Here is a 14,793-nt window from a genome sequence, read left to right as displayed (position 1 = left end):
TTATTTTTGAACTACTTTATTATTTTGAGATGTTCTTGTCTTGCTTCAAATGATAGATTTTAAAATGCCTTGAAATCTCTTAAGAATTAGGCTACATTTATTCTGACTTCTTTTGAAATCAAACCTTCTGTTAATTTACTTTTACTTTAACCATTATTGAAAAGTGTGCATGGTCATTCACTGTGGCAAATGTCAAGGCATGACCTGAGGGTATAGTTTAATTAAATATTCTTTTGATTTTTACTCAGTTACAGTACGAGTTCAGGTGAAAACTGCTTGTGTGCAGATTTAATATTTAGCAAAAGTGCCAGTCAGATTCTGGGTCCGCCAGGCACTACCTCTTGCCGTTGGATACGTACTTGAAAACAAGTGGCTGTAATTGATATTAAATTTAACATGATATAAGAATAGATCAGCCCACTTAAAAGTCCCCGGCACTCCACCCTGACTTTGTCATTATTACCAGCCCATGCATAAAATAGAGCTTCTCAGCTCATTGGGATGTAAGAGGATAGGTGCTATTCTCAGGTACGTTGTTAGATAAGTAAAGCAAGAGTCAGGGCTGCCCACAGTTAAAAAAAGTAACATTTCAGATAAGGGCTGGTAATTCTTTATCGCCTGAGTTGTAAAGTCAGTCTTTGTGTACTGATGTGTAGTTAATCTGATTTTAATTTAATTACACTATTATTAGGAGAGGGCACATACATTCAGTATTTGTTATAAGAATGTTCTGACATTGCACAGGTATGGGGCAGCAAGCATGTTAATTAATAATGAACAATCTGACAATATGCAGAGGCATGACAGCATTAAGCCAGTCTGCTGCTGGTTCCTTTGCATATTAATAGACCCCTCATTATTATTTAATATGACAGCTGCTCCAAGCACAGAGGCTACTATCAGCCTCAATCCCTATTATTTGTTATTTGTGCTCACTTTGACAGAACAATGCTTTTCTTTATTTGGTTAATGAATTTCATTGTTAATAAAGTGTTTTTAGTAACCTTTCCCATTGGTCCTTTACAATGTGCCCTATTTCTGTCTTTCTGTATATGCAAGATAGCCCGTGGTTTTCTAAAAATTGTAGACATTTTTATTTTTACCTTAAGGGAAGGTAATTGATGTGGACATCAATTAAACAGGGTTTGTTTATTCCATTTTTGCTAAAGTTTGGTTTTCAAGTCTAATTCTTCTAATTACTATTACACTTTCTGTGAGAGATGTAGATGTGTGTGTGTCATAATTGTGGGCCGCAGGCTTGTCATGCTTGTCATATACTGTATGCTGAGCCTGGGTCACTTCCCTGGGTCCTCAGAAACAGATCCTTTGTTTCAGGGTCTAATATTGTGTGGTAGTGGGTTTGACCTTCATTTGCAGCCTGGTTCAAATGCAGCCCAGCAACATTCTCTTTGGGAGTAAGCAGTGTCTCAGAGATTGAGTTATTTACTAACCAACAAATTGCACTTTTGCTGTGTATTTGACACCTTAGCAGTCAGAGCAGTCACATCTGAATGGATTTTATGTACGTTAAAATAGGTCCACTGCATACTGTCGAACCTGGGAGAGAGAAAAGAAATGTTCCATTGCCTTCAACAGGATGCACCGATTCTGCTGCACAGATGAACAGATGCTGAGTGTCACGGGCTGACATCCCGTTGACAGTCTCTCCTTACAGACAAATGAAAAATGTTCTGTACTATTTAGTTGCTGATAAAATGTGGATGAACGAATGCAGAAGACTAAATCAGTAATGATTCATAAGAGGTCTTTATTTAACCCATGGTATTGAACAGTTGCAGTAAGCTTCTTACACTTACGTGTTACATGTTCTTACATGTTAAAATGTGTAAGAAAATGCTGATGTATGCAACATAATTCAAATTTCACACTCACCTTACAGAATCATTCACCATTGGCTCTCCTGAAAGCAAGCATACAATTTGCTATTATTACTGCAAAAACAATGCAGGTATAGTTTTTTTAAAATGAAGACAACCTTGCTGTATGTCAAAGCAGCACGGGTAGTTTTTGGTCAATCGCATTGTCAATCCCATGCAAACGACAGTGCTGATAACGCTGCACTAAATTAAGTGGTGGTTAAATACGATAGAGTGACAGCACTGGGGACTGAAACCCTCTGTGGATACAGTGGGGAGTTACAGTATTGGAAGAACGAATGCTTCAAGTGGCTAATTTAGTCCCCTCTCCCCAGAGCCTGCTTTATATAAAGACCTGTCAGTTTGCTGCATAGTGGTGCAGAATGATATAAACAATTTGGGGACTGTTTCAGATTGACTTAAGGAGAAATCTCTGATACACTCCTAGAAAATCAAGCACAAGCCAGCAAGATATTTAAAAAGCAAGCAAATGTCTTTATTAAGGCGTTTTGCTGATAAATACATACAGTGCCATCCAGATTTATTCTTACCTCAGATAAAGGATCAAAAACATTTATGGATTAATAATGGGGATAATGTGTCTTGCTTAAAACTATTCAAAAAGTGTTAAAGTGGAGTTATGACATCTTTGCACATAGCAAAGTCATATGTGGTCATAATTAATTGACTATTTATGTAAATACAATTCAACAAAAGCAAATTTGCAATATAATTTTTTGGAAGAGAAACAGGCCTTCAGAGGTAGAGTAGTGGAGTGGTTTATTGCCATATGTACACATACATTGGAATTCTTAATCGCACTGATCTCTCGGGACACACACAGTACAACAGACAACACTGCACAGTGTAGACAACAGGAACAGTAAATATATTGTAGAAAAATAAATAAATATGTAGCAGTGAGACTGAGAGAAAAAAAGGGTAGACTTTGTATTAAAGTGCAGGTGTGTATTGAGTCTGAGGCCCTGCAGTTAGCTGTTGAGGATGCACACTGCAGTGGGATAGAAACTCTTCTTCAGTGCAGTACTGCTTGCCAGAGGGAAGGAGGGAGAACAGTTTGTGGCTGGGATGGTTGGGATCCTGAATGATGGATTGGGCTTTATTGCGACAGCTGATGGTGTGGATCTCACCGATTGATGGTAAATCGCATCCTATGATCCTCTGTGCCGTTGACACAACACTTTCTATTGCATTTCTGTTATCCATGGTAGTACTGATGTACCACACAGTGATGCCACTAGTGAGGACACTTTCTATAGTGCTGTGTTAAAAGTTCATGAGAAACTGCTTCCCCAAACCGCATTCTTTTAAGCACCACATAAACTGCACTTTATTGTTGTGCCCTTTTCAGATTAATCATTGTTGTGAGTCCAAGCCAGGTTGATGGAGATCTACAGGCCGAGGAACCTGAAGCAGCTGATAGTTTCAACTGCTGTGACATTGGTGCTGATGTAGGCGTGACTCCCTCTGGGTCTCCTGAAGTCCACAATGACTTCTTTTTCGACAACATTCAGGTCCAGATTGTTGTCAAGGCACCATCTTGTAAGAAGCTCCACCACACTCCTCTATGCGGACTCATCGTTGTTGTTGATCAGCCCAGTAATAGTGGTGTCATCTGCAAACTTAATGATGTGGTTGCTGCTGTAGGTGGCTGTACAGTCATAGGTGAACAAGGAGTATAGCCTAGGACTGAGACAGCAGCCTACTGTTTAGGATCGCTGTAGAGGAGATATTTTAGAGGAGATATTGTTGCCAATTTTCAACATCTGAGGTTTGCCCATCAGGAAATCCAGTGTCCAGTTGCAGATAGAGTTTTGAGACCAGCTTGGCAGGAACAATTGTTGAGCTGAACTGTAATCTGTAAACAGCATCCTAACATACTGTAGGTACCTAACATGGGTTTCCTCTTTGCCTTGTGTATAAAGAATAACTCACTGACTAACAACAGAGTAAGGACAGAGAGCTCTCTGGAGCCTGCAGGTACAGGGTCATCGACCTCAGCAGGCTGGGAGATGGCTGGAAAGGAATCCACACAAGCTGACAACACTGCTTTCTTTCTACTGTAGGGTCCATTACTAAGAAATGTAAGGTTATTGCTATAGTGGCCACTCTGCCATGAAAAGGACATGGATGTATCTTGCCACTGTGAGACAACTGGTTCAGGAGGCAACTATTGGAGATCTCCAGCACAAACTGATGTCTTCAGGATTCAAAGTGTCAAAAATCACAGTTTTACTTTGCCTGCAAGAATGTGGCATTCTGCCCAGTTGCAAGAGAAAAGCCGAGAAAGAGGTCACTTGAATTTTCCTGACAACATCTGAACAACAGTTGAAACTCAGATTAAATTAAAAAGGAACTTTTAGAAATATGCCCATCAGCTTTATGTTTGGTGTAAGAAAGGAAAGCTCAAAGGAAAGTTCATGCCCACTGTGAAGAATGGGAGTGGGAGGTCTGTTATATTTTGGAGTTGTTTTGCACCTGCAGGTTCTGGAACTCTTGTTAAGACAAGGAGAGCCATGAACTCCCTGATCTCCTCTGCAGAGAAGCTCAAGCTTGGCCGAAAATGGGCATTCCCGCATTTTATAGCCCAAAGCATATAGTGCATCCACATTAACAGAGAAGTGGTAAACTGCACACACACATTCTTGACTGTCCATCTTGATCTCCAGACCTCTGTGTAATCTGATAGTTGTGGTTCTTTTTTGGAAGATCTTCATCAGAAGTCCCATAACATTATAACATACTATAGGAAGTGTTGTCTTAATATAATGTATGCCAGATGCAAACTTACAAAACACTACCTACAGGTAGTGTGAATACCTACATGGGTGAGAATAAAAATGATTCACGTGTTTTGTGTTCTAAAATTATATAAGACAAATATAAAGTTTACAATACTATTAAGATTACAGAATTACATTTTTTTTCCAGGTCTGATCATACAATTCATAAATCTTTCTCATGCAGTATGCCTTAGAGGATGGTTGTTTTGTTCCCATATGAATAAATCTGCAGGGCACAGTATATGTAAAAAAGCAAGAACAGGAATCTTCAGGAAGCAATGTTCATAAATGTTCTTGCATACAGTATTTACTCTTTTTCTAAAAACTGCTATTGAAAGTCAGTTAAGGAATCTCTCTCTCCTGCTAGATTATCCCTGAGAGTTATGGAAATTTCTTCCTCAAATGGCAGGTTTTGTTAACGTGTGCTTCTTGCTGGACAGGTTGAAGAAATCCTTGTCTTTCATTAGTACTGAATATGTTTTGAGATAGAATTATGTTTGTTTTGATAGTTATGCAAAAAGTATAACATTCTGTATTGCTGATATAGAGTGACTTTTTAGTTCATCTTAAATGAAACATGAATTCACAGCCTGTATAATTGTTGGTATACATGACTGGGTTTAGGGAGGTGGTGTTTTGATTACCACTGATAAAGAAAGCAATCATTGTCTTCCAAAAGCATGTCTTGGGTTTATGGGTCTTAAACAGCGTGACACCGAACTATTTTTTGAATTGCCCATGTAAAAAACAATGCAGTTCTCTTAGTGTGTGCTGGGAGTTTTAATTAAGCCACAAGACAGTGTTTATAGATGTGCATAAAAAAACTACCGCATTGTACTTCATTTAATTTACACAAAGAATGGCACCATTAATAATCTCTTTTAATTCTGAACAAACTACATGTTAAACACAAAAAGTGAAAAAAGTTTAAAAAAGTCACTGCTCCCTTTTGTCACAAATTCATTGTAAATTAAAAAAATGAAAGACAATCACTCTTTGTCTTTTTTCTGAAGCCAAATGTTTCAGATAAAAAGCACAGATGCTTTAAAACTCACACATGGCTGTAATTTAAGATTTTTTAACCTCCTTGTCCGCAACAGTTGAAAGAAACCTGCATTGAAAGTTTATTAACTAGGCCATTGCCTGAGGCTGAACCGTTTCATTTATTATAAGTGTCTTGGCAGTATTTTTCTTTCTTTTCAGAAACAGGCTTAAAGAGCAAGATAATACCATACAAAACAAAACCTTTGACTTTTTAACAAAGTCAGGTTTCGAATGATTAGGTAATTTACTGCTCACTCTATGCAAGTAAGCACAATATGACACTCTATTTGAAACATTTTTACTGATTTTCTTAATGTACCAGAAGCATTCAAATATCTTTCTATTTCACATCAAAATGTTTATTTCATAATGGTAATTAATGTACTGTAAAGATGAGCCAAGATTTTTGTTAAATGATTTTCACTGATATTTTCAAGGATCAAGATCATTTAAATATATGATCTAAAGATTTGTATATATACAGTACTGTATATAGCTGTGGTTTCCTTCTGCAGTCCAGGGACATTCTGGTAGGTTATTTGGCCCTGGTGTGTGTCTGTGTGTGCCCTGAGATGGACTGGTTGAGAAAATGTTTGGATCCACATATAACTGATGCACCTGATTTGTATCTATTGTACATGCAAACTTATGACGTGTATAAACTAATATCTGTGGAAAAATACAAAAATACATCAATGCATCATTCCCATGTAATTGGATTCCAGTCTTCTTATATTCACTGCCTGTAACTTATAATGGATCCCTTAAAGAGCACAACTCTGTATGTTTCAACTGCGAATGGCATAAGCCAAAGACAAAGAAATCCGTGCAATACGTACTGAGCTGGTGGTTTAACCAGCCTTCATTTAAACCAGTCTAAGAGTGGCTGGTTACAGGGTGGAGTTGTGGGTTTGATCCCTGTATGGAGCAGCAGTTCCATATCCATACTTCAGTGGGTCGAGAGGCTTGTTTGAAACCTTTTCTTGTGTTCAATCCCATAGAGTTAACACATACAATTGTTGGAATTAGCCATTACTTTTATGTCTTTAATTGATTTGCAAGTTATAAAATATTTTTCTAGCCCATATCAAAATAACATAAGTCTTGTGTGTCATTTGTGAGTCAAAACTGCTCACACTACCTGTTGCAAGACTCTGTGAAAGGAAGACCATATTACCTAGATTTAGCAGTGAAAATTGAAATTCATTGAAAAATCGAATTCATTTAAAGTCATTGAATATTAAATAAGATGATGTCCTATAATTCAGTGAGAAATTGAGATATTAAAATAATGTCTATGTTTTCCAAAAAACTGAGATAATTATCTCGTGATTTTGAGATAACAATTAAAAAATAATTTTAGGATAACAGCCCATTTTTGTGAATACCTTACTTGCAAAGAATATGATTGCATCCTTCTCTTGTGACATTAGATTTCATGTACTATATCACTGCATTGACCTTTGGCTCTATGGTTTTAATGGATTTCTGTAACATTTTGTCTCCCTGCTTTTAGGTATTCTAATTGGAAACGGATAGATCAGGTTATATCACAGGCATTTCTACTATCTTAAACCTCTTTGTGAATTTTATTTCTTATTTTTTATACCTACTGTAAAGCACTTTGAGATGCTACTTTGAAGGCACTATAAGTTTATTATTATAACTTTGAATGGTCTTGTGGTAGGAAAACAGTCACAGCTTACACAAGGACTATACTTGATGGAATACACTTTGACAATTTTTAACAGAGTAAAATCTTGTATGTTGTTGCTTTTAAAACATCAGCACACATTCTGAGTGAAATAAATAACCTTATCAAAAAATATGGGATGCTATGACTATGAACATTGCATGTTCACCATTTATCACAAATCCAATAAATGTCAATGCAGTGATTCTTGCATGAAATCAAAACCAGACATTAAAGCACTGATTGTTTGACTATTTAAATGCAGTTAAAAGGTGCATCTCCATTTGATTTATTATTTAATTGCACTATTATGTCTAAACTAACGACCTAAGTACAGCATATGTTTTATTAAAATTAAGATACAAATTAAAATTAAGGTACAAATACCTATTTCATTATTGTAAACATAAATATCTGATATTTGGATTAATATTACATTCAGTGTTAAATGAGCACAGAATCTAGGGTTAGATATAGTGCTTGGTTAAGGGTTAGAAAAAGGTATTCTACATTGTTTAGCTAGGGACAATATCTTATTAAACATTTTCTGTTGGTTGGATGCAGGATTCTGTTTCAATACCCTATATTAACATGCTAAGTACAGGTAATGGATAAAAAGTGGATACACTAATGTAATAATTAATAGTTAATATATAATATATAAATATACTATTAATAGGGCATTGGGTCACCATATGCAGCCAGCTTGACCTGTATGTACCTTTAAGACATAGAGTCTTACCTGCATGTGGTACAAACACAAATTATACCATCAATATAATCCATTTCTCAACTACTATCTAACTGGTTCCACTGTAACTCTTCTCAGTATGTTATGCAAATTACAGCAGAATGACATGTACTGTGGCAGGTCAGTGCTGAGTTATTTGTTCTCCGGTAATAACTGACCTCTTTATCCCCAATAAACACAATGGTGTTGCAGTGAACTAATGGGTTTAAATATGTACTATGCATCATATTTTAGAACCTCCATTTATTTAGAAAACAGAGAAACATACCAGTGCTCCTGTCTAAAACAGAAGCCCTTAATCATTATCTTGCATTTTCAGTGTGTTGCTTAGTAGTTATTAGAAGCTCTTTCTCGAGAGATATGGGGGTGTGTGGACTATTGGCTGTACTTAGTGGAAAATGAAGAGTAACAGTGTCTGCTGCCAATATTTTTACACATCTAATAAAACATGATTGATCTGAATTGATGGATTTCCGATTAACTCAATGAATTTCTGAAATTCGGAAACTATTTTTCAGAATTGTCCCAGTGTTATGATGGGACATGAATTGGGTAACTCTGGCTGACATTAAGCAGAGCATATTCTGATAATGAAGGTTTTTCCATGCTGAAAAGAGAAGAAAGGCAACACAACATTTCGGCTGTGACACACCTTGGTTTTCTTTCTTCTCTTTTCAGCATGGAATAAACCTTTACTTCTTCCTTTGCAGCCTACACATGTTGATGCAGCTCCTCACCTGAACATATTCTGGTAATGTTTCTTAAGAAACTATTGAAGAGTATTTTGATTAGGATTTTACCTTCATTATGAAAACAAACAATAGCAACACAATTGCTGCATTCAGTTCCAGAAGTAGGACATGGTGACAGTGACAATTTTTCTGGACATTCATTCCGCATGCTGTAGCTTCATCTGGAGCTTTCATACTAGAGGGAGCATTTTGTGACAGGGAGCTTTGCCGAGAGCACAGGATACGAATAATATTGCTTTTTTTAGTAACAAAATGCTGTTTAGGGAAGTGCTGAAGAATGATTTGGAAAACCTGATTGTGGTGGCTCACACCAGAAAAAAACCCCACTGATGTTTTTTTCTTTCCGGAGGATAGAACCAAGCAAAGAAATACTAATATTAGATCTAGGCCATAATCTTCAGTGGTCTGAGGGAATTTATGACGACGACCAAAGAGCTACACAATTGTTTAGTGTTCATCAGTTATTATTTAAGATTTCTAAATAATGTCTTTTCTGTAACAAAAGTCACATGAAATATGTTTTAATAGTTCTTCCAGGAAACCTTGCTATTTCAGATTTCACAGACGACAAAAAGGACTTGAATGTTTTGATCAGATTATATCCCTGAAAGTTTTTGGATAGTCTTAATAGTCATGTGGTTTTGTTACTTGTTGTCTGCTTATGACTTTGAGTAGGTGGCCCAGGGTTGGTTGTTAATGGACAGTTTTAATTGATTGATATTAGTACTTGGTTATGCATCATCTGCTCCCTTGATCAGGAAATACATTATATACTAACTATACATATTAATAAAGTCAAACTAACATTTGTAGGTTTTGTAGATGTTGAAGGATGTATACACCTTGTAGGGATGCAAGGAGTCCCAGCACAATTCAGTGAAGGTTTGAGATGAGATGAGTTTAATTTGTGACAAAAAGAGTCATTTGCGACCATAAATGTTTGAGATGATTCACAAACAGATTTGTCAAAACATGTTTTAAACAGTAATGTGTTACTGTAAAAGCAAAGTTAAAGCTTCTGGTGGGTTTGTAGGGGTTAATTTCCATTAACATTAGTACCATAATGCTCCTTTGCAAACTGCAGGTGGCACTAAGATAAGTACTTGGGCTGATTCCTGCCTGTGTAAAGGGAGGGCAATACCAAGTTGTTGGGGTATAAAGCATGATTATATATCAATTCAGATTTTCTACCAGCTGGCAAAGACTTTAAAGATCAAATAACATGTTTTGCATAAATAAATCGATGGGTCTTCATGTAAGTAAAGTTTGTTTATACAGTTCCCACCAGATTTATTAATACCCCAGATGAAACAGGAACAAAAGCCAATTTACAGCAGAATGAGTTATGGATTAGATCATGTATCTCAAAAAAATTCAAATAATTCTATACTGTAATCATAATATCATTGCACAGAGCAAACCCATATTTGTCATCATTAACTGAATTTTAGAAAACAAGAGGGTCAAATTTATTAATACCTTTAAGTATTTCTTCCAATATAATTCTGCAAAACTAAATCTACAGTAGCAGTCTGCCCTTTGGAACTGTATTGGAAGCCTCGATGACTATCTAGTGGCCTCCAGAGGCTGTGAAAAGGGTGTTGGGGTGTAAAAGGAGGTACAGTGATACATGTAGTAGCATTGTATTGTGAAATGGTGAGAGCTGACTGATGTTCAGTCCCATAATCCAATTCTAAGCAATACTTTGTTGTGTAGTTTTACAGTTATGAAAATAAGTCCCATGCAAGACAGCTTGAGGGAGACCAGCTTTAGACAGTGTAGCTCATCAGCTTCATGAAGGCCAAGGCCTCACCAGGGTGTCCCAGGTTCATAACCTCAGAGAAAAGGTTGTAGAATAATGTAGTGTATTTACAGTACAGTATATCCAGAATCCTCTCATTATTTTTCATGATTAAAGTAATCAGACTGCATAGCCCCTGTGTGGAGGTTCAAAACAGTACCATTGCTTGGTTTTACCTTGTGTGTACCATGGTTTACATCATGTTTTGTCCTCTTTATGTTAAAGAAGCATTTTACCATGGTTTTACTTTAATGTTCCACTGTTTCCTTTGACTTTCCTTTGACGCTGTTGGTATATCAGAGGTGCCTTAATGCTGCATTTAAATAACAGCGTAACAATAGTCCTGCTTGCTCCTAACCTCCCTCTGTCATGTGCCTTTCTTATACCTGGCAATCGAATGCTTACAATGTGACTTGAATGGCCTCTCTTGCATTTCAAAAGGTTGTTTATTCTTGGTCCCTCTACCCTATCATTGCCCTATCTCTGCCACCACATACATACAGAAATACAGATAGATGTAGCTATTCTAGGACAGAGAATTTACACATGTGTAATGTTCCATTTTAAATGGGGTTTTGATGATGACATTCTACACCTAACTAAACTTAAGGGTCAATATAATAATTTTAACCCACACTAAAATAATATGTGGGCACTTATTAACTAAGTTCTTTTGATCTGTTTTTATGCAGTGTTCACTTTGGTGATATCTGATTTAAAAAAAAGCAACTTCCTGTGCTAAATCTATGAGCTATTGTATTTTTATTTCATTTTACTTTTTGAAATACCTCATTTAGAATCACTTGACTCATGCAAATTTTACCTAAGAAGAGTGACCTTCAGCAGAAAGTGGAGGCCACATACATTATATTAAATAGCAAAGCCATCTTATGGGGTACGCAGTGACAATTTCTGCATACATATGGAATAGGATGAGGCGACAGCAAACAAGAGTGGCTATTAAGTTCTGTCATGATGTATACTGTACATCAATATGGAACTGATGTCTTTTAAAATGCAAACAAGGTTTTAAATGATGTGCCCCTTCATTTCTGCTGGAGAATCCGCTTCGCACCATCTGCCTATCAGATGGTTAGGAACCAAGACTGCGTATTAATGCCACATGTTCGATTTTCCTCTCTGTGTACTGGCTACATTCGCACAGCTAATAGTTGTGCTTGAGTCATGTCACTGAAATGTGTGTGACAGCTAAGTGATGAGATATTTATGAAGTAACTTGTCCCTTGTAATAAACAGCCATGAAAATATCAGGCATAAACTGGTTAGCAAAGGGGCAGCTTTTACCCTTATAAGTGATTAAAACTCAAAATGCATCCATGTAGGGCCATCTGTCATGTTCACATTTTAAAAGCATTCTATGATTTCAAGTTGGTGGAACTTTAAATACCTCCCAAGAAATGAAATTAGCCCCAAGGTAACTATAAGTAACCATCTTTACTGACAGATACTTTAGAGCATATGAAACAGTTTGAAGAATTTCTTTATTTCATAGCATTTAAAATAGTCATGTGAATATAAAAAAACTGAATTAAACTGCTGTTAATGCTGATACTCACCTTTTCATCTTTGGAAAGCATGTAGTAAACCAGTGCTTTATTCGTAAATATTGCATTTGGAAGTCACACTGTTAAAGCAGAGAAAGTTGTGTAATTCTCTAAGTTATTGTATAATAACTAAGTGAAAGCTGTTGGATAGTTTTAACTACAATTTAATTATGACATTTACCTTGAATTTTGGCAGCAATTACAGACTGGAAGTGTTCCTGACACTGTCTCCTAAATTTAAAAAGGCAGCTGCTACAATACTGCACTGCTCATTCAGATGCTCTACAAATTTAGAGATTTTTTTTTCATTCATTCAATTTGCAAGTCCGCTGCCATGTTAAGGCATCTGAGGGTGGCTTAGATAAAATAAGAGCTCAATCTCTGATTTGACAGGTGCAAAATTTCATCTTTATTGTCGGTTAGCCATAGACCCACTATTACTGTGAGGTATACAGTTTTATTGTAAGGCCTCTCTATCTTTACAAAATGGTTTAATCTACAAAATGAAATGTTTCACTGTTTAGATTAGAGTGCATATAAATTGAAAAAAACCTCTTTAGGCTAGTGAAAAACAAAATTTTAATATAATATGGTTGTTTTTATTTTTTAAATAGACCAGCCTATCTGAATTACTTTCATTCACTAATAGTTACTGGACATAAAAATGCAGTACAGTTAAGGAATTATAGACAGCAAGCAGTTCATTGTTAATTGGATATATATACTAGAAACATTTACTGTCTATATTATTCACCAGAGTTAACTGCTGCTTCAAGGTTAGTTACAGAAATGAAATACAATGATGCTGAAGGTCAAAGGATCATACCTTTCTTGCACACTTGAGATTTATTTGTGCAAGAGGATCGAATGTAGCATCTCTGTATGTTTCAATGTGCTTTTGCTCCCTCGACACCTCTGTGACATCTGTAAGAAAATTCCTTTATTCTTTCAGAGTTGCATTATGAATAATATTAGTTATGTGGATAGATTTTAGTTAGATAGGCATTGCGCCAGTAAATGCCAACAGAGGAGTATGCTGTAATGACTTCACTGGCACTCTAGAACAGAGGTCTGTTCTCGTTTTTTTCCAGCCTCTTTCATCAGTTGAAATGCCATAGCCCTTTCAAGTAACTCAGGGAGGAGAATCGAAAACTACTGTGAAGCTAAGAATTTTGCTCTTTAGGAAAAATTCACTTCCCAACCCAGAGCTGCCCTTTCAACTGTGCAAAATACAAAAGAGTGAACATTTTATCATCATTAAAGCCACTGAAGCTGGGAATTATGACATTCTTTATTTTGCTGGTTGTATTGATACCAGCTTTCTTGCATCAAAATGCCTTTACATTTCTATTAACATCTTCTTCCATACACTGTTGCTGGCACATTTCATTTACAAACACAAAATAAAGACAGTATGTCAGTTCATCTGTGTTAGTCTGACTCCATCTGTCACCAACAAAAAGCAATGGCATAAACACATTATTATAGAGCACACCAGTGTCCTAGGGGCACACAATATTGCAACCACCAGATACACAGAAACTATGTTCTGTGCCATATTTCTAGTGCCATTTAAAAGTGTACTCTCCTCATGCTTCCCCAGTGTATAGCTCATTACAAATCATTATTAGTTGCACAAGGAAACATCAGCTACACTGCTATCCTATAGAACAAATAATTGCTGTATAAAAGACATAGTGGTAGTTTATACAGTTTATACTGTATATATACTGTTAACATTCTATGCATGTAAAATAAGAGAAAGCATGTTGAATGTAAGACATTTTGTCTGAACCCCCCTCCCCTCCAAAAAAAAGATTTTATATTGATTTCAGCCTGTTTCTTTTTAGTTTTAACTTAGTTGTGCACTGCAGCTCAACCTGGTATAAAACCTATGTGTGTATGCTCTGTATGCGGACACACCTTTCATCGGAAAACTCCGATGAAAAAATGCCTTTTTTATATTGACATTCACACAGAAGCAATCCTAAAATAACACAGTACCAAAGCAATATATTTAGGATGGAATCTTTACTGCTGAATATTCCAGTACAGACTTTGCAACTCCAAAGTTTAGTAAATCACAACATGGCATGCAGCGTTAGGCTGAAAGAGCCATCGGATTGGGACGAGGCTTTGGAAGGAGCTGTGCCTGTGTTCTAGTGAAATTGGCACGGGCCGATCTGCGTCCCAGAAAGGCCCTGAAGCAGGGGGGCGCCGAGCGGTGCTGTCTGCCCCCGCAGGAGGGGAGCCCCCCAGTCCTGCCTCACGTGTTGTTTGTTCTCGGTCACCAGGCCTCACAGCCGCCGCGGCAGCGGCCGCGGCCGCCACGAACGCCGCCATCGCTGAGGCCATGAAGGTGAAGAAGATCAAGCTCGAGGTCATGGGCAGCTACCACAGCAGCAATAACCAGCACGCGGGCGACTCGGAGAACGGAGACCTCAACTCCAGTGTGGGTGAGTGCGTCAAGCACCCCTTCACTCCCGCGCCGCGGTTCTAACCTGCC

General features: G+C 37.1%; 1 protein-coding gene across 10 annotated transcripts in view; it reads left to right on the top strand.

The window, feature by feature from the left end:
* LOC102690903 (dachshund homolog 1) overlaps positions 1 to 14,793 on the top strand; it is a 183,290-nt gene that overhangs the window by 81,227 nt on the left and 87,270 nt on the right. For 8 of the 10 annotated variants that reach the window (XM_069178789.1, XM_069178788.1, XM_069178790.1 and 5 more), the window contains one exon: positions 14,582 to 14,743. The exons of the other annotated variants lie outside the window; for them this stretch is intronic. In XM_069178789.1, coding sequence (XP_069034890.1) covers positions 14,582 to 14,743 — 162 coding nt within the window. The remainder of the gene's footprint in view (positions 1 to 14,581; positions 14,744 to 14,793) is intronic. 10 annotated transcript variants of the gene reach the window in all.

This window comes from Lepisosteus oculatus, chromosome 15 (genome assembly GCF_040954835.1).
Source record: "Lepisosteus oculatus isolate fLepOcu1 chromosome 15, fLepOcu1.hap2, whole genome shotgun sequence".
Classification (NCBI taxonomy): domain Eukaryota; kingdom Metazoa; phylum Chordata; class Actinopteri; order Semionotiformes; family Lepisosteidae; genus Lepisosteus; species Lepisosteus oculatus.
The sequence above is the reverse complement of the archived record's forward strand: the minus strand, read 5'-3'. Positions and strand labels throughout refer to the sequence as shown.